Source organism: Battus philenor, unplaced genomic scaffold, assembly GCF_028537555.1.
Source record: "Battus philenor isolate CCGP_79_NKW_IND1 unplaced genomic scaffold, ilBatPhil1.0.hap1 SCAF_13, whole genome shotgun sequence".
Lineage (NCBI taxonomy): Eukaryota > Metazoa > Arthropoda > Insecta > Lepidoptera > Papilionidae > Battus > Battus philenor.
In genome coordinates this window covers 3,715,129-3,737,298 of record NW_027181675.1, presented here as the reverse complement: position 1 = coordinate 3,737,298, position 22,170 = coordinate 3,715,129, and the positions used below count along the sequence as shown (strand labels likewise).

The 22,170-nt window shown below is 32.3% G+C and overlaps 1 protein-coding gene across 1 annotated transcript; it reads right to left on the bottom strand.

Moving 5' to 3' along the window:
• Window positions 1–33: 33 nt before the first annotated feature.
• Trp1 (translocation protein 1) lies at window positions 34–21,957 on the bottom strand. Its single transcript, XM_068777282.1, has 8 exons — window positions 21,835–21,957; window positions 9,761–9,887; window positions 5,583–5,716; window positions 4,925–5,041; window positions 4,413–4,615; window positions 3,224–3,410; window positions 2,498–2,667; window positions 34–1,747 (listed from the first exon to the last, which is right to left on the bottom strand). The coding sequence occupies exons 1-8, from the start codon at window positions 21,868–21,870 to the stop codon at window positions 1,603–1,605; spliced, it is 1,119 nt and encodes a 372-aa protein (XP_068633383.1). The 5' UTR covers window positions 21,871–21,957; the 3' UTR covers window positions 34–1,602.
• Window positions 21,958–22,170: the final 213 nt, after the last annotated feature.

Genomic DNA, 22,170 nt, shown 5'->3' with positions numbered 1-22,170 from the left:
AAGAAATAATAAGTAACGGTAAATAAAACAATATTAAAAAGAGTACATCGTTTATTCAGTTAACATTAAAGAACGACACGTACATGGTCGCATGGCGCCGATTAGATAAAATACGAGTTAAGAACGTATGTACACAACAACACGTACTAAGAATAAAATGCACGGCATCGAAAAAATTAATCGTTCACTTGTGGCAGAAAATAAAACGCTTTTGCCTAAGTGTTCAGAAAATAATAAAAATTCGAAATTTAAAATAGAAACGTCAAATTTCGAATTGAAATCATAACATACTCGAATGCTCGATGGGTCTAATTTCAAATAACATTATCATTATTGTTATTATTAGCTCCTAATATGTAAAATGCAAATACATTTAAGTGGCTCAATGTTTAAACCAATGACATCACAATTTCCGACAGCACCGAACGTAAAATTAAAAATCGTCTACGCTTAACATAAATATAATTGTCATTGCTAAAATATTTATTTTATACTAATAATTTGTCTAAAATCGCCTTCATCAAACCAGTAGGTCCACAGGTGGAACAAAATAAGAATCGGCAAATAAATAAATAAATATCTCATGCCATTTGACAATAAATATGTTAAAAAAAAACTTTTTACTTCTTTCCATGTATTATTTCAAAAGATAAATTTATCCACAAATATGATAAAATAGAATAAAATTCTCTTTTACCAGCTACACTATAATCTTTTTCCATACGAATAATTCCACCGTTTTTATAATAAACAGTTCGTACCGCCAAACGACGCACACGACTCTCAGTCTTACTCCTTACATATTACAATCTAATGTCACTTTAAATGGTGACACAAAATTCTTTCTGAAGAAAGTTCGAGAAACATTGTCTAATGGATACGAACTTGATTATGTTTTTTGACCTAGACACCTAAAGATATATGTAAATAAACCGTCCCGTACTGCAAGCTAAAGATACTTGTAGTTTTTAAAATACTTTAAATGTTATACTAGTAGGTTAAGCCTATGTTAGGTTCTACATACGCATCACATGTGCCACCGAACATAAAACTCGTGCAGTTTCCTCAAGCAAGAGAATAGTCTTAGATAACAAAACAAGTTCTGTTTAATTTAAGCCATCAAATGACAATTATTTGACCAAAACCTATCTCACATTATTTTAAAAATTTACATTATTAAAAGAATCTATTAAAAATATTTGAAGATTTAATATTACAACATATATATTTATAACATAAAATTATTAAAAGAAAAATTATAGAAGAAATGGAAGAAGAGATCTCCAGGCTGTCCATCGAAATTTAGTACAAATAATAATTATAACAAAACATAAAATCACAGTCAAAAATTACAACACAAATATAAATATATGAAATCATGATTGTAGATATTGATTTATCATACAAATTGACAAGGCAATGTGAAATAAGTCCATACACAGTATCCATATCTTAAAACAGCAGTGCCCGCTTTGTGATCGGGTTAATGCAAAGTTTAGTGCGTAGTTTGACAAACAAGAACCATCAGGCTCTATGAATAAAAGATTATCCGTATATAAAATAACGTAGAATTATCGGCCACCCAAAGTTGAAATACCAGTTTTAAGCTTCTCGAGGAGGTGTATCGCCTCCTTCCAAGTCACCCGGCTCCACCATTTCGAAGTCCCTGTCCGTGGACGAGCGCTGACTGTTCTCGGACTCTGATTCTGACACCTTGTCAGCAGCCGGGACTTCAGTTTGGTCCTCTCTGCAAAGAAATAATTTTTACATTGTGAAACAGCTTGGTAATGAATTTCTCTTACTAATGTCTGTGAATGTGTACTCAAAAAAAAATCCCTACTGTTGTTGACTTTCCCAAATGGAGGACGGAATGGAACAGTTTCAAACGAAATCATATCTTTATGTTGAAATTTTTTATTATAAGTGTGCTCTATTTGATTCTAGTTTTTAATAAATTGGGATCAAAAAATTTCAACTGTTATTAGCTCTTCTCAGATCAAATAGCTTTAAATTGTACAATGTTATTATAAGAGAGCTCATTTTTATTCTAGTTTCTATTAAATTTTGGCTTTTTCTATAAAATCTTTTGGCTATTCCTTACAGGATACACAAGTGATCATTATAGTTGATAGAAATAATATATAAAATACCAAAAAGTAGTTTTTTATACCATATACAACATATCTGCACTTTATTATTAGCAGTGGTGGTCATTTTCTTCGGCCCTATTACGGTTACCGATGAAACCAAAAACCAGATCTGGAGCAGAAGAGGGGCTCAGGGAGAGAAAGAATTGATATTTGGAACAAGGAATATATTTATAGTGAATTGGTATGAGGTGGAACTCCAACTCAAACAAATTTCTTCTAACTAGGAGCGAGGAATATGACGGCAAAATCTTTCTATAACCTGCTCAAGGATTTACGCCTGTCAACAACTATTGTGTTATGTCTATGAATAAAAAGTTACACTTAATGAATAACTAAAACAGACTTACTTGGTATCTTGCTCCTGTGTCACCTTCTCCTCAGGGGGCGTGGTGTCTTCAGGCTGTGGTGACACGAGCGGCGTCTTCTCCTCCTCGTCGTCCGACATCTTATCTTTCTTGCGCTTCTTCTTGCTCTTGGTGGACTTATCGCTTTCCGAACCCGGCCCGCGGTATTCGTACTGCAAACATGTTATACACTTTTTAATACTATTTTTAAGTCACAGAACACTATGAAATAATTATTTATCTTATATTGGCAGTCAATACAATAAAACTGTGCTCGTCCTACTAAATATTAGCAAAAAAGTTTTGCTTAAAAGGGGAGATCATACCTAAAAATTGAATGTAAATAAACTAGATATCAAAATATTATACACACCTTATTTATTACTAAAAAAAAGTTGTTAATTGTTTTTGTTATTCTGAAATTACTTCCATTTTTTCTTTTTGGTTATATGTTTCAGGTTTATACTCTATGACTTAAGAGTGCAGTTTTTTTTCTGATACACAAACCGTCATGGCTTATTTGTTAATGGTGTAAGTTACATTTACGAGTATTGGTCTCGAGTTCGATTCCCAACACACCGTATTTGTGTGTACTATAAAGAATCACCACTGCTCAAAACACACAAGATAAATAAGAGTACCAAACCGCATAGGGTCTGATCAGCTGGAGATGTGTATCTTTTGTGCACAGGTTATGTATTTCAGGTGTATATTAAAATGGGTATGAACCTTGTAGAGGGGCCAGAAGGAAGCAAAGAAGCCCACATCCTCGGTGAGGTTTGGCAGCAGCCAGAGATGATGTCGCGACAACGTGAGCAGCCACACACCGCAGAATACCACGACGCGCAAGATAGCCAGTGCTATGATCAGCACGAGGAATGCAGCCGCAGCGATGCTCAGGTAGTACACGCCCTTCCTGCAACATTTACGAAATATTCATCCCTTTCGATACGAGCGTCGCTTACAGATGACATCTGCGCGAAGACCACCCACACATCCACGTAACGATTTTTGTGTACGAGTGTCACCTATAAAACACATCGGTGTCTAATACTTGAATATTTAACCATGATCTCCGCCTTGTTTATTTTTAAGCATAGTGTACATCGATCACCGTTCAGCGGTATTCCTCTGAGGGAGTATACCGCTGTAACAAAAGGGCTGACATCTAAAAGAAAAAAAGCTGAAATCTTAAAACGAGATTCACATTTTGTGAGTTCATCACAAAAAAACCGTCTAGACAAAATAATTGTAATAAATTTATTGAACCAGTTGGGTGTCGACTATGATGGTTAGTTTCGACGAATTACGACAGTGAATCATGGCGGTCTTCGAGCTTCATTGGCAAACTCAGTCACTCACACTCACAGAAACCCGTATACGAACGAAAGTAATTGACATAGCTCAGCCGATTGGCAAGTTGAAGTAACAGTCGGCAGGCCACATATCGAGCGAAATGCCATTGGGAGTTTTAGACTCTATAGTATGATCACGGAGCGGTAAGCGTAACAAAAAAACACGTGGGCCCACACGATGGACAAATAACTTCAAGACGTCGAATACATGCCGCCTCCTACCTATCCTATAGGATATCTATAGGGGAGGTCCATGCCAAGCAGTAGACGTGTTATGGCTATAATTATGATGATGAATATCAATTGTGAGTCAGTGAGGAATATTTTTTTAAAAAATGCACCATGATGTAGAAATATGCTTATAACCCGACTTGGATTGTAATTCATCCCGACTTTATCATGTCGTCGCACTCGGACATTCATGTAACGTTATCCGTCTCACTCGCTCATTCACGGCGCTCATTTGCGATACTAAAGTGCTTTCCATAAAAAGCTCACACTCTCTTTTGATTAATTTGAGAACACACTGTTAATGGTGATTTATTTATAGCGTTATCACGTACCTGACGGTCGCTGGCCACAACGGGAACATGCAGACGGTGATGGTGCCCACCACCACGAGCGCACCGCACAACCAGTAGTACCACGGCATAGGGTCGTAGATCCACACGTACGCGTCCGCCGTGTCCAGGAACAGCTGCTCCATGTGCATCTCCAAACGGATCTTACGCTTCTTCTTCTCCTTCTCTTTGCTCTCCTTTGCGTCCTGTAAATATTATCAACATATTTAGACATGCTTAGTCATAATAAAGTTCAGTCCTTTCTGTCTCATCTTTTTTGGGACCACGCCAATTCTTCCTGGCCACAAGTTTTTGTACAAGTTACCAATTTTTTTTCAATATCTTTAATTTTTTCTCAGGTTTTGGGGCAATAGTTCAATGTTTTCGAAATTTCCTTTGAGATCCCTGCGATACCGCGCTAGAGTGCATTCTTCCGAACAGTTTTTTTTATTTATTATCGAAACATTTTCAGAAGGCTATGTATTTTTAAACGGCTAAACTATTTTGCAAGTTACCTTTCCTTCACAGGCGCTTGCTTGACTCTTCTCTCCATCTTTTTCGTCTCCACTCTTACTTTTCTCCAATTCTTTCTTTTTAGATTTCCCCTTTAACTCCTGCTCACTTACTGGCACCTTAAAATACGAATAGAAATACGAATAATATTATAAAATAGGTAAATTATAAACAAACGTAACTGTAACCAATAAACTAACCAAGCAAAATTAAACAACCAACTATCCAATTAAGCAAAGTATACTTGGCCGCGAGCTCAGTGCAAAGATCAACAGTAATCATTAACGTCAGCCCCGCGCATTCAGCGACTTCCCGCGACTATGTCTACGATCCCCCTAGTGGGGGACCTGCCCACACCACTTTTACCCCCTCTTAGTCGCCACTAGTAATAGAACCTATCGGCATCAACGGCCATCGCTTGCACGATCGATGTGCCTCTCCCTGGAGATAATGAGCAATTTTCAATAAAAAATATCCACAGCAATGATATCAATTTTGCAATCTAAATTATTTGAATCAAGAAAGAACTTTGAACTATTGTATTATGATAGACCTATAATTTATTTTGATGTATAATAATGTAATAATGTTAATCAATTAAATAAACATAAATACCGTAATATAATATTAAAATGTTAGTACAACATCGACAATTATTACCTTCTTTGCTCTGTGAAATAGTTTATGGAGCAACATTTGGTGGAGGAAATCCGTCACTTCCAGGCGTGTAGTGAAGATTGGGTTCTTCCCCGTAGCCCATTTTGACGTAAGCAGCGCGTCCACCGCCTTTGTACCTATTGACATATAATAATATTTATACAATTGATAAAACCTCCGGGAATCCCCTAAACACGATAAATTATAAAAGCATTCATTTTAATACAAAAGTCATTTAGTAGTTTTCTAAGTAATAATGAAGCCTACTTCATGTGAAAAAAACCCAATTTACCTATATTACACACAAACTGATAATAATTTAGGGAAGTCATATACAGGTGATTGATTATAGGTGAATGCCAATGACATAGCTATTAGGCTACAAAAAGCTTTAAATATTTTACATCTATTTTAAATCATCCTTTATAAAGTGGATAATATTTATATAAGAGGATTATATCCAATATTTTTTCTATTTGAATGCGACAATCCTTTAACTTCTGGCAGTGCAAAGTCGACAAGGTCGACTTCGAGTGCCGGTCTGGTATAAAAATGGAGGAATCAACAGCCTCCATGATTAAAGAAGATACAAAGGAGAGTTCTTCCTACTATGTAGAAAAATAATAAGCATAGTGATAGATAAAAATAAAAACCTGTAAAAATGTAAATAACCAAAATCAATAAAAATAATTTGATAATATAATGAGCTTATAAAAAAATAAAATAAAATGTAAAATAGTAACGAGGGATGAATGAAAGGCGTTACAGAGCGAAAGGGAATAACAGAAGAATTGTGGTAAGACAGAAACGAACGATAGATCATATGATGCACGAAAGAGAGAGAAAATAAAAATGTTCGTGAAAAATTAAATAATGTAAAATAGTCCCTGTCCCACACAAGATAGGGGGGGGGGGGTACGAGAGGCTCCCAATAGCGGGGGCCATAAAAAAGTCTACAACGACACATCATCATTATGTCAGCTGATGAAAGTTCTTCGAGGCATAGATCTCGCCAAGTTGGCAGGACTTTCTTTGTCCGCGTCCAGTGACCATGTCATCGATCCGCCTATTGAGGAATATACCCGCGCCAGACTTGTGGTCGCCACTCGAGAACCTTCCTGCCCACTGCCACTATAGACGAGCATTATAATATTATTACGTTATTTATTATTTCTGTAAGCAATAACTCAATATGTTAAATCCTATGTTCATTTCGATGTTTGTATTAATATATACAGAATAGGTTTGTCAACATTCTAAATATATCGGTAAAGGGACAGATTAAAAATGAGAGCGTGTCTATGTTCGATTTAAATGTTTTCGCAACTATTGTGTGTAGAGTTAAAAGTAGGTTTACGATAGAATATTATTAGCGTAGATGTTTACATAGCAACCGGCGTTGTATTCATTGCCGATAGCACGTTATAAAACGGAACTAGATTAGATTATACGAATTTGCTGCGAACCTTGGTATGGTTAAACCCTTTTTATTACATTAACCAAAGTCTAGCTTAAAACCCTTTCGATACCTGCCAGATAGTCCAATAGGCCAAGCACTAGATATACTACAGATATAACCAGGCCTTTTTTAACACTACTTTTTTTTAGAGGAACGCTAATTTTCGAATATTAAGTCAATCCTTTTATATATTCCTTCCACACCCCTTCCAACTGTGTTTTGACAAAATGATCGAAGTAAATTATTTTCAAAAAACAAATTCTTTGGACATTAAAAATTATAAATATTTTTTTTTCTTAAACTTACTATAATTTTTTCTTCATATTGTTCAATATCTAATTTTGTAATAATTTATTGAAATTTACCAAAAAAAATCCTTAAATACTGGTAGCTCTGGCAAGTAACAGGTACCCAGGTCTAATTACGTGTTTAAAAGGTCAAAACTGATTAGAAAAAATACCTTATGATACTTATACAAGATATATCGAATTGAAATGAGTATCAGTTGAAGAACAAAAGTAAACGGTTTATTCCGGTTGACGGATGCACAGACCCTACACTAAATAAAACCATCAAAAATAGTCTCCAAACGTAACAGACACTAACACACTAGCAGAGAAATATTAATGTTTCTATTGGAAAGTGAAATTTATAGCTTCATTTTATAACTTATCTTAGTTTTAATACGTTTCATTCCATACAATGTAGATCAACAACGGTTGCGCTCGAGTGGAAATAATTAATTACAAACACAGAGCCTCAGTTTAATGCGTGCAATTTCACTAAACCTAAACATACTGAATATATATATATATATATATACATATAATGTGTGTGTGTGTTTTTGCGTGATTTTATTCAATTTTTATACCTAAGCTTACTGAATATACTCGTATATGCGAGATTTTGTACAATTTATATTAACGGAAATAAATGAAACTTTTTAATGTATAATGATATGAATCGATTTAGTTTGGCCAATTTTTGTAGTAGGTAGATAAAGTGTACTTAAAGGGAGCAAAAATTATATTTTCTTATATAAATCTCTGATCTCAACAAGAGACAAGTTTGTATGAGGTTTCTAGTTATTTTCAACCTAAGAATGTCCTTTTTTACAGACCCAATTTACTGAACAAACATATGTTTTTTTTAATTGTGTTGCAGAAAGTATTGGCATAGCTACTCGGGAAGTTTTTTTATACGGTGTCTATCTAACTCACAAAACAGCTTTTACTTTCTAGGGCGATTTACCGTGATAGGGAGGGGATGATTTACCTCTCTCCTAGACGGAGCTGCGAATGTTTGAATGGCTTACCATGGCCCTTATAGAGCGACGAGAAAGGAACATCGCGGGAGGCTTATCATATACAAATCCAATACGAACCGTCTATAACTCGCAAGAGCGAACGCAAAGGCTTTTCCTAGGTAACATAAATGGAGGTGTTCTATACTGTTAAAATTAAGTTAATATCGATTCCATGCAACCTACATACACGCTCGTGCATCCCAGACATTATCTTTTGATATTTTTTTCACGTGGCTATTTTAAAGTAAACACATCCATACATCATTATGACTAACAGATAACAAAGTCATACATTTTCTAGTCACTGGAGACTGTCAGTGATTACTGTAAACTCTGTTATTGTTTAGTATATCTAAATTTCAATTAAATTCGAACATAAACATAACATAAACGAAGTATACTTTTGATACATATATATTTCGTCATACACAAACGTACATGTTACACTTGTACGCAGGTCCCGTTATATGACCGAGTTGATTTTTTGCTAACAAGATAGTTGCCTACTCATGTCTCATCTTTTGTTTTGTTTGTTTTAACAAAAAGGTTTCTTTTACTGCCAAGGAGCGCCGTCGCGCTTCTCTAGATAGTTGTGATAAATGCCATCGTCGCTATAGCGCTCCTTTCGATAGTGCACTTTTGGCTACTACTTAACTCATATATAATTTATCAGATCATCCCAAAAAGAATATGACAAGGCTGGAATTTACTCTCAGTGTTACAAGTGTACTAGAGAAAAATAGGCTAGTTGGAAAATAAAGCTGAATTACATACTTAGTCGAAACCGACTCTTGCCTTGGAAGAATTGTCAAGACGAAATTTAAGACGGAATATGGTATGTAGATGTAAGAACAGAAGTGCAAGGGAAAGATCCAACATGAATTTGCTTGTGAAAAAAGGACTGCAAGTTGTTTGCGTAGGTAAACGCGTTTGTAAATAAATCTTTTTCATTTTCCATATACTTTTTGGAATTTTTATTGTCAATAAATATGCAGTGTTCAATTTTTACGTTTCTATTACCATAGTATAAAATATTCTGGAGAGAATGTTACAAAATAATGAATATTGTTGTATTGTAACGGAATAGGTCAATATTTCTCGTTCAAATAAATTATCTATAGATATGTAATTTTTTATTAGCATTTTTATTACATATGGTAAAATAGGTGTCGCACTGAAAGGGTTAATGGGAGCAAAGAGTTGTTTTTTTGTTATAAATCTCTTACCTGCGTAAGTGACAAGGTCGTAAAGCGATGAGTTAAATTTTTCGTTTGACGTTTTATATGTGGTCTTGTATTCTATTTTTGAAATTTTACATTAATTTAACATTTTTCTTCTTTAATGTAATATAAGAGTGGCCTATCCAATGCACAAAAACAGGCCTAAGTGTACGAGTACATTGATTTTAAGACTCACCGGTGAAATATTCCACATGATGATTCAAGAACTTGGTTTTCTTTGTTGGTACATTCGCTTTTAACCACTTGGCGACTGCGTATTCCTCGCTGGTCGGCTTCTCCGACTCGACTGGTTCTCCGAACTCCTAAAAATTAAATACTTTAGTCTTAGAATGCTACTTAAAACACATTAAAAATGTTAATAGTGATCCACACATAAAAAGTGCCTATAGAATTTTAGTTTTCTAAAGTTAGGTGGCAACTTGGATACAGTATTCACTTACCAGTTATCGTATACGATTTGTAACCTCTAACAAACGACAACTAGAGGTTGTTAACCTTTTTGTCCAAAAAGTCAAAATTTGATTATTGCGGACATGTTAAGTCAGATATTCTTTAGTATTGTTTTAACTTTATTTTCGGAACTTAAGTCACTATAAATTATTTAATGGGTACTAGGACAGCATGTAATAAAATCACTTTTAAGAAGTGGAATTTAAGATTCCATGTGGCGAAATTCGCAACCATTGCACGGATTATACAGCGGTGGTTGCGAATCGGCAATACAACCTGAGGATGGCAATATGGAGTAGACGAGGAAGCATTCGCATATAACGTAATGTTAGTAATAAAAAATAAAGGAAGACTATTAAATAACATTAAACAAGTAAATGTTCAAAAAAATAAATAGAGTTAAGTTGACACAGTTTAAAATTGTTGAGACTTCGCTTAGCTCAAATTTAACTAGGCTTCAATATATGTAAACAGTTATAATTGTTTACATTTTTTTGCTTTTTGTGATTGCAATAACAAAGGTACATACGCTCATGTCTGTGGGATAAAGATTTAATTTAAAAAAAACGCTTTATACAAAATGTAATTGATATATCGTCGAAAAAGAAGCGATGGACATATCGTCATAGACGCTTGTATTGATTGTCGCTAAAAGTTCTCATGAATTTTGGCCATGTTTAAAACACCTATAAATCGTCATGTTTTTTTGGTTTAAAAATACTCTATACCCTCCTACATTCCACTTCCCTCTCTCATCTTTCACAATTTCTCTCTTTCATCCTTAATATTTTCTATCACTCAACATACATTCAACATACAGCACTCACCCACCCATATTACATGTTTTATATTATCCCGCTTAGAAGTGTTGAACTTCTTCTTTAATCATTATGTCGTTGCTTTACCTATGCAGGTTACAATAATTATTATAGATCACTGGAAATGAAGCAAAAGACCAAATACTACACCACACAGTTATAAAAAAGCATCAAGTAATTTTTTTTGTCAGTAGTTTATTTTAATTTATATCTTTATTTATCACTTATAATACTATTTAAGGCTTATATAAATCTTGCGTATTAAATTAATATATAATAATGAATAATCATATAATAAACATAAAAAGATATTTTTTTTAATTTATCCTCGTTTTTGGGATCACTCAACAATAATTAATTTTAATAGGTAATATCAAAATAAAAAAAAACGCTTTTTCTTCCTAATTTATTTTTTACTTACTATACGTAAGACTCAACTACAGTTGTTTTATTTTCTTTTATATTCGTTTCGTCTACGACACGATTAAAGATTTACTGTAACCAATTAGATAGGCGATACTAACACATACGACACAACGGACACGTGCCAACGAGAGCTCGGCGAGGTCGCGACGAAGTCAAAGTCTTGGTCGTCCAGTGATACTAAGACCGGTTATTGGGTAATGATAGATAATGCAATACATTTTAGTGATTCATTACATAATGAAAGAACATCTAATGAATAATTGCTAATACTTTTGATAACTTTTTTAATGACAAATGCTTATTGTCTTGATACTTCCATATAGAGGGTAATTGTTTAAAGGTCCTAAAGTTTTTAAGGCTTTTTTTCAACGGAAAGCTTTTAGGCTTTTAGCCCCATTACTAGTTACGCTGTTTAAAGTGATCTCTCTGAAATATGTTACGTTTTTTTATTGTAATGCGTCAGATCAATAACTTCCAGAAGTGAAAAGCCTGCAAGGACATGTAGTAAACAATAATTAATTTTATTACATTATTATTACGTTATTTATTATTTCTGAAAGATTTTTAATATTTGATAGCGTTAATAAAACGAGTGTAATTTAGTAAAATCCGTAATTAGCTGACCTCTCACGTTGAAAAATTATTCCTACTAAACTGAGTGTTTATACTATATAGATCTAGATATATAGTGATGAGTCAGTCCATAGGTGGAAATATATAAAAAAAGATATTGCCAAAAAGCAGTCAAAATGATTGCACGGTGAAGGAATAGCTGTTGTTTGAAGACATTTCTTTATAATCTATTTTTAATATCATTAATAATCTAGTAACATATAATGTTTTGCCATCATGCATAACTGTTTTTTTTGTCATAGGCAATCTAGTGTTAAGTAGTCCATAGAAGATTGTGACGCGGCACGATCGGAGGTATTTATTGTTATATTCACATTTGATTACATCTCAGATATAGTGCTCAATGATAGGATAAAATCTACAGCCTATTTCTGTCCTATACTTATCATAAATAAGTTTATTTAATGTTTGAAGACAGATCTACGTTCAAATATTGTCTTGTGCAGTTGACACAGCAATGAATTGATATGTCATTCAAAACAATCTAGTTAAACTCTTCGCAGTCTTATTATATGGAATTTAGAATTAAGTTTATATTTAAAATTTGACCGTTTAGATGAAAAAAGGAATATTTAATTATCTTCATTTATACTAACGTTAAACGTTATATTTAACTCTAATCATAGCAACGCTTACTAGGTACCTATTTCTCTCACAGCGAGTCAAATGACCCGACTTTGTTTCCTGCTAAAATGTATAAAACATAGTTATAAGGAAAGAAAAAAATATTATAATTAAACAAAATAATACATTGACCATTTCTATTACAAACACAAAAAATAAGAATTTTTGATACATTGCTCATATTTTACATTTTCAATGCAAGCCTTCAAAGTGGGTCATTTGACCCCTTATTGAATGTTTAGTATTAAGATTACATACGCCCTTGAATCTGTTTGGAACTAAGATAAATATATATATATATATATATATATATATATATATATATACATATATATATATATATTTATGTAAACATATGTTTTACGCTTAAAATACTATAGTGTTTTGTTTCTTAAATCAGTAGGTCATTTACTAAATTGGTGTTCTTATATATATAAAAACCAAATTTTCTTCTATTTTGTATAAAAATAAAATTTATAGATTTTTTTAATTATAACCAATATTTATTTGCATACTATCCGTCGGTTTAAACAAAAGTATTAAGATATCAATATTGCGGAAATCTCTAACACAAAAAAAAATTAAAATTTCGTCACATTTGTACGCTAACAAACGATATAACATCAGTAACGCGACGTAACAAAATTAAAAAATATTGACGAAAAAAAAAATAGAAATTTGCTTGTTATTTCTCAATTCCAGTTTAATTTAAAAAATAAATACTCTGTATAGACATTCAAAAATTTTTGGTGCGAAACATTTTAACAACTCTATAACTTTTTAACACTGCTGTTGGGAAATGGTCATCGTAAGCAAATAGGATTGCAACGTAAGAGATGTCACATGAGAATTGTACAACAGTAAGACGATATAACGCGGAACGATCATTTATAGACTTTCCCAGGCTATTTTTCTTATAAAGTACTCTCAAAACTATAACTCGTCCCATTGGAACCGATGCAACTACATTTCTACCATATTCTCAAAACTCGAGAAAAAAATGTTGAATATGCAAGTTTTTATAAGCCACTAAGCTCCTTAAAATGATAGAAGCCTAGCCACCATTTTAGTTCTTCACTATCGAAAGCAGAAAAATTTTCGTGGACCCTTGGTTAACGAATTGTGAACCTTCATTTTTTGGAAAGCCGACGTCAATCCCTGACGAGTCACCCGTCAACACCTGCGAGTCCATCTGGACCACCTTTGGTAACTAAACAATTATATAGAACGAATGTAATATAATTCGCTTATCTTTTTTAAGTAACTTCTTACAACCAAAGCTTTAATAGCGCAATAACTATAACGTTGTGCCCACTACAAGAAATATTACTGAGAAAAGTCATATCAAAGAGAAGTGACGTTAACTAACCAATCGTAAGTGCAGATTTGTGGCCTTAAGATTTTTTTTATCATCTTACGAAGTTTCTGTAACTCTCCAAAAACACTGGCTGAATTTTAATTCTGCCAGTGTCAAGGAACTGCCGCCATCTATTTTTTAAAGTTTTGCTTTAGCAAAACTTTAAAAAATAGATGGCGGCAGTTCCTTCAGAGTCGAGCAATAGTATCGAACATCTGAAGGACACTAATATAAATAAATCCGACTCCTTTTTTTGTATAGCAAACAATATAAATTCGTCAAAACACAACACGTAATTATTTAGATCAATTTTCAAAAGAATTTCGAATTTGTCCGGCCCAGTTAAAAATGATTACTCATATTGTATTGCCAAGCGTAAAACTTGAGAAAGGCTTAGCCAATATCAATTGTTTTATCACGTTATCGTTGAGTCACTTGCAATTACTACAAACACAACAAAATTAACAAAAAACAACAAAGTTATTAAAACAAGTCTTAATAAACTAAAAAAAAAGTGTTAAGATTAAATCCTAAACAGTACGAAATAGAAACCTTATTTTTAAAAATAATCGTTGTTGTAACAAGTTTTAAATTCTTTTGTTTTGGCCAGCGACAGGCCAATAACTTTTAATTATTTAGTATAAGCGCAGTTTAACACGTTAAGAGATTTTTGGTTCATTACAATATAAAAATAAATAGAACAGCAGGCTGCACTTGTAATGCACTCTGCATTGCAGTATGATGCAAGTGCAGAAACCACAGATTTTGTGGCCGAAAATTACTTTCTTTTTAAATACATTCCAAAAAAACGAAATAAATCGATTTTCGAATCCCTAAAACTTCGAACAGAAAATTTAAAAATAGAATTATGTATCTATATGTAATAAAATATATTTAATTGAATCACAGAACCACAATAATACACCTGTAGACGAATATACTATATGAGCATGGGTAACCCAGCGGTATAGGAATGAGACTTGCGATAGTAGATCACGGGTTTGATTCTCGGGATACAATTATATTTAGTTCAAACTTTGTGCATATAATTAATATAGGATTGCCACTGCTCACAAATAAGTTTCCAGAGGTGCAACGTCCTCGGCGTACCATAATATAACACTGCGATATCCAACCCCATAGATATCTTTGAAGGAGGCCTATATCTTGCAGTGGCCGTCTATGGGTTGAAACGAGACGAATATGTTTTTTTACAACAATATTTCTTTCTCTCCATAAAAGTAGAGCATAAAAACTAATAAAATCAATCAAAGACCACAGAAATATGGATGACAAGTAATAATTTTTTAGCGCGAAAAGCAAACCGGATCGCAAGTATTGAGGTTAACTTACGAATTCTCCCATGTTGGTAAAGTTAAAGCGAGCGTTCCATAGCACGGCTGACACATGTATGAGCTGGCCCCGGAGCCGAGGCGGTGAAAGTGTGCCGGATCTACTTACGAATCTATGACAGCCACGACTTGGAAACATTTTAGCCCTTTCCGCTATACTAAATGTAACAATCCTTTTTTATCGCAGCTAAGCAAGAGTTGAATGACTTATAAACAGTTAATGTACCATGTTTGCAGGTAAGCTGTGAGGGACGTGATCTATCCACAGGTGTTTTGGATAGCGATAGCGGCGGTAAAACATAAATAATTATAGTTTTAAAATGATAAGAACACGCAGTATCTAATATATAAAATTCTCGTGTCACGGTGTTCGAACTTGAACTCCTCCGAAACGGCTTGACCGATTTTTACCAAATTTTACATGCGTATTCAGTATGTCTAAGAATCGGCTACTATCTATTTTCCATACCCCTAAGTGATAAGGGTGGTCCACCCCTAAATTTTATTTTTAAATTTTTAGACAATTTTTTTTGGTTTTTATTTTATTATGATACAGCATACAAAAATACATACAAACCTAAATTTTCACCCCTCTACGATCAACTCTTATCTTACATTTGTTAATTAAAAACTTTAACTTTTTTTGCAAAACAACGTTTGCGGGATCAGCTAGTAAAAATATAACAACGTCCAACTTTAAAGTCGTTTAATTTTATATAAACTACCGTCGTTAAATCACGTTTTGGATAAAAAAAATACATTAGCTAAATAATAACTTTTCATTAAAAAAAGTTATTTAACCCTTATCGGTCGCAAGTCACCTCTGACGTGACAACGGTAGTTCCCTACAGCGGTCGTATGGCACGTGTGAGGTGACAAGTTGGATCATGATGAAACTTGCTGCCTATTGAATGCGTATACGACTGTCTTTTCAGTTTATCATTACCAACAGGGCATTTACCTAATGCAGTTAAATTTCAATAAATTTTTCATTGTTTGATATTTTTTTATTATTACTTTTTCAGAAAATAAAAATTTTTAAGAAAATTCATCAAACATATTTTTTTCTTATTTATTAAAAATAATTACAACCTGGTGAGAATTAAGCATACGAAACGTGGCGTCCGATAAGAGTTAAAAATGTTAAATAATAATGTTAAAATTTGTGATGATATTAAGATATTTTTTTAAAGTTGTGTTCACTATATTTAAGGAATGATACAAGTTTTTATCTTATGTAATTTAAGTATTAAGTAAGTTTGGTGTATATTCCTAGTTGTAAACCAAATAAAATAAACAAAAATGATCAATAATTAAAAAGAAAATTTTAGCATAAAGGTAAAGATAATAAATATTATTTTAAACACAAATAATAATTTTATAATTAATAAATATTTTATCTTAATAACGTAAGTAATTCAACAATATTAATAATAATGACTTCAATTACAAAAATGAGCTTCAAATATTGCTTCATAATATTCAAGCGAATTCAAATTAATATTCGTAAAAGTTCAATAACCTCCAAAAAAAAAAACCCGATACGACACTAATAATACCGCTACTCGAGATCGCGATTTCAAAATATTTTTAGCTTTACTGATACTTATGTGCAAAATCGCAAATGTTACTTATAAGGCAAAACTGTAACAAAAATAACCCATTCTCTCAGGCGGGAGCAGGATTCGAAGAATGGGGTATCGCAGATATAAGGCTTTCAAATGGTTCTGGTTAAACACACTAGGCTACTGCGATTTTCGTAAACCAAAAAACATTACACAATCCAAATTTACAGTTATCACTAATTATGAGAAGATTGAATGTAGAAAACAGACTGGAGGACTCCTATAAAGGCATTCTTAACAAAGCTACAAGCAAACACAACAAACTCGGGCAGGTTTTTTAGTGAACAAATTCAAATTTAAAAATCCTTTATTCAACATACAATGTATTACGTCATCTTTAATTGAGATCTAATTCAGTCTACATCTTGTTGGCATTATAAATGCCTCGGACCTAAGAATAGGCGAAAGAAATACCACACAAAATGACATATTTAATAAATATTGTAACAGTTTGGATGCGAGCAGACGCATTAGTTGTGATATTTTCTGTGGTCATTTACAGTAGTGTATTTAGTACATAAACGCTCGATAAATTTTTTAAAATGCAATGGAGGCTTTCTATACATTTTCTTAGGATTTATTGTAAAATCGCCGAAATTATCCACAGAAAAATTTTCAGAGAGTCAATAAGACCCGCCTCCACACTTTTAACATTTTTTAAATTAAAAATGAAAGGTTTCTGAACAATATCTTTGATCTTATGGTAAAGGTATATATCAGGGAGTGTCAAAACTTTTTTATAGTGCGTGCTATTTATTTTTTATTTTTTGTGAGCCGCAAATGAATACGCATTTAAAACACGCATCAGGTTGTTTTTTTTTACAAAAATCATATTTATTGAAATTATTTAAACAAAAGTACAAAATATGTGTATTGAAGCTAGATATAATGTACAAGTAAGATATAATTATGGTGAAATAATAATTATACACACCAGTAATTTGTTTCGATTTCCGAGGAGCTGATGTAAGTAATATAAATTTAATTATTGAAATAATTCGACAATCAATCATAGCCAAAAATAATCGTTCAAAGAGCCACATGTGGCTCGCGAGCCGCAGTTTGGCCACCCCTGCTATAAATATTGAACATCGAATAAATTGCTATCTTAAAGTAGTCTCAGGTGCACAAAAATTGTTTTTACTTCTGGTGTTTGTCACTTTTACAATATCAAGCTTTATTGTCTCTTAAATAATCCTACATTGTATGTTTAAAGTTTTTATTTAATAAACTGTATTTAATAAACTGTAAATTTCGTCGTCAGGTTAGGCAATAGACGCCCACTGGAAGGCGTAGGGCTCCCCCAAAGATATCTATGGGGAGATATGTCATAATAGCCACACTTGGCAAACAGATTAGCGATCGCAGCGTGGTTTAATAATGTGCAGAGAATCAACTACCTAACTTCTAGATGCTTGATTTGTGAGCTGTGTTAAATCAATAACAATTCAGAGTCATTGTACGGAAGTACATTGTAAAACCATGCAAGTAATATGCCACGCAAGTAAATCCTTGTCGTATTTTTCCGTAATATTTTCATCTTCATTCCTCCGCAGTGTTTCAATAACATTAACCAAACATCTGCCAATTCATTAAGCTACCATTGTCTTAGACCACAGACTGTATATTTATGATAGGAGTGAAATAGGCTTTTGCGCCAATATAATGTAAAAGTACATACAATGGCAATGTGCAATATATCTAGTACAAGTATACACATACTCCGAATACCTGAGATGAAATTAAGAGATATAATATTTCAAACATATTCTGGCTGCACTTTCTTCTATCAACCCACCAAGACTGGTAAACTGGGACATCTAATACATTTCTTATTACACATACTGAAGATATAGACAAGGTCGCCAGAAGTTACTATATACAAGTTTCGCATAGTGGTGATATCTTTGTAGTAGGTCAATGCCTTGAAGTGATGATATATACCGCGGTGTTATGTGCTAGAACCTAACCGTAACCTTAATCCTCATTTATGACTACGTCGATCTCTTTTTCGATGTTTTCCACTTTAATTAAGGATGCATAACTAATCTGTATATATATACATATATATTAGATTTTACCTATGTGCTGACTCATCTCAGTATATATAGAACCATAAGGGTTGTAGACTTGTTATTCGGTAGGAATATTCTTAGCGACAAGTAGAGGTCAGCTATGAAAGGATTTCACAGTTTTTTCCGCAGGGCGTTTATTAAAAAAATGTATTTTTCAAACTGCTTATAGATATAGAATTTGGCCATATTTTGGCACGTTAAAATTTAATACAAATGAAATAAGATTTTATGAAATTAAACCCACAAAACGCAACGCGGGCCAAGCGAAGCCGGCATGGGATAGCTTGTATTATATAACTGCATGTATAGTTGCCACAATAACTTCTTTTATGAGTCGTAAATATGCAAAATGTAAATATAAATGATATACAAAGACTATACTATACGTCCTTTCATTCCAACTGCATTTCCGCGTTTCTCCTTATGCTAATAGCGCACTCCAGATGAGGTCAAGGTCGAATCGCGGAAGCTGACGTTCGGGGCGTACTCTCTTTTTAAAAAACATTTTACGAATACGTTCATTGCAGCAAGATATTCTTTATTCAAGTAAGCATTTACACGCATCTTTGAAACGTCGATTATTTATATATTATAAGTAATAAACTGCCACCGGAATGCTGTTCTTCTGAGAAGAGCCGGCAAAAACTCAACGGTTACTCTTTTAAAACAAAAATTTAACAATATATACAACCATGTCCGACATATCGCGATCAACTAAAACTTTTAAAATTTTCTAAGAGTTCATTTGAAGATCTATGTTGTGGAACTTAATATATGTGTACCCGCAAAGAATTTGTAAACTTTTTCGAGAAGAAATTTAAGCCTTCGTCCTTATAATCTATTTATTCGTTGCTATAATGACTACTTTGATAACCTTATGTCAATGTTATGAATTATTCTTTATATAATTCAAAATTCGGCATTTCCTAAGAAAGCAAATATTCATGATTTAGATCATTCCTTTCGATCTATAGACGTTTTACAGAGAAATATATAAATATATATATACATACATATATTTTAGAAAATATATACTCATATATGCGCATATATATATATATGTATGTATGTATGTATATATATATATATATATATATATATATATATATATATATATATATATATTGAAACATCTAAGTAATACAAACATTAAGCAATAACATTTTGAAATAAAAATTAACTTTTTGAATTTCAACTCTTGATTATTATATATTAATTTAGATACTTATAAACCTACTTCAGTTTAACACAGCTCACATAACATTACCAATAAAGCAATGTTAACTTGTTTTGTTTTAATTTAACTTATCTATAACAGTTAATTGATAACTTCCTACAAGGCTGATGCAATATAGATGAAGTAATCAAAAGAATTCACTAAATTTCGCCTCCAGCATTTTTAAGATAGGAATCCAACCTTTTCGCCATATAAGAAACAAAATAATTTTCTATAATACAAAAGAATGTTGGAAAAATTCTACATAACATACAACAAATTACACCTGCACAGGTAAACTTTTAATAAAACTAAACAAAATTCTAAATTCAACTATCAGTCACTAATTAAATCTCTATAATTTTTTAAGCTTAAAATATTTCAATGTGAATAAACTTTTAATCTGTGGTTATATAGTTTGGTCATGGATTTGTATTCAAAAATACATAAGACAGACACTACACAATTTCAGAATAAATTGCTAGGGCTAATCTGGTACTAACTCATCATGATATTAGTACATATGGATCTGTTACACTAAAGATATCCTTAACACAGAGTGACTGCAATGTTACTGAAACCAGCCGAATTCTAACAAGATCAGATTATCTGAAATACCTCCAGTGCCCATAACACAAGTTAAGGCATGGGAATAAATGGCAAATAAGTGGGTTTCCAATTATTTTACTGGCCCATGATTTTGCTGGTCCATGTAGTACATATGTTTAATTGATGTATTTTATTTGAAAATATACTTTATTATTAATTAAGCCAATTAATTAAACAGAATGTCCACTTGATAACCCGATCTGTGCAGATTATAGTTATTTAAATTTTTATAATAACAAGTAACAAATTTAGTATAGTATATATTTAGGATTTCACTGTTTTAAAACAAATACAATTAAAAGCTATTTTTATATTTCTATTCTAACACACCTAGGCACACTTAAACTATATAAATATATATATATATATTTGAAAGTATTGATTTAAATTTGTAATATGTCATTCAAATACCACACGGTGCGTAAAAACTCCCAGTTAATAAAAAGATAAGAAGGCTTTACTAAGATAAAGAAGTTAGTTTGTGTAACAAGTTCCCTGCTAAATAGATGAAACTACTCTAACCATTCTAACAACACATTGAATGTGTACAGTCATCAAAACTACATGTGTCAAATAAAATCAAATCAAACCTTTTTCTTCTGAAAACAAACAAAAACCACCATAAGTTTCTATTTTCCAAACATCAGATTTGTCAAGAGAAAGCGTAATATTTTTTTTATAAATATTATATCAATTGTTTTGATAAATTAATTTTCACAAATATTTGAAATATAATATCTAAATTAATGAATACTCTTGGTAATGGTAGACAATGCTACAAAACAGAGAAAGAAAATAAGTGGATAAAAATAACACGTTTTATTATGCACCGTAATAAGCGAAAATGAAAATAACTGCGTCACTTTCATTTTAACACGTATAATGTTATTTCGTGGCGTATCTTGAAAAATTGAAGCCGAATTTAGGCATAAAGCCAGACGTAACTAAACAAATAAAAAAAAGACAATAAAATATAACTTATACAAAAATATATCAAAACAATCACTTCAAAAAATCTATAATATAAGAGCATACTTAAATGCCAAGAGATTATGTTTACATACCTCTTTGCGTTTTTTAGTTTTCCTCTTGTCTGCCATTGTAAAACAAACTTTGTCAACGTAGCGGCTCCTGCCGTCTTGTCTCAAATCTTTCTTCACTTTTCTCGCGAAATGATGATTTTTGTCCTGTTATGATCTAACAGACTATAAAACTGCACAGATAAAACAATAATGTTCCTAAAGTAAGTTAGTTCGAAAAAGATCTTAATAAATAATGTCTATCATAGTATTTACTAATTTTAATAAAAATATGCCTTTTTGATTATGAAGTAAAAAAAAATTTTTAAATCTATTTGTAATAGTAAATAATAAACGCTGTCATTGAAAATGAGATGTAAT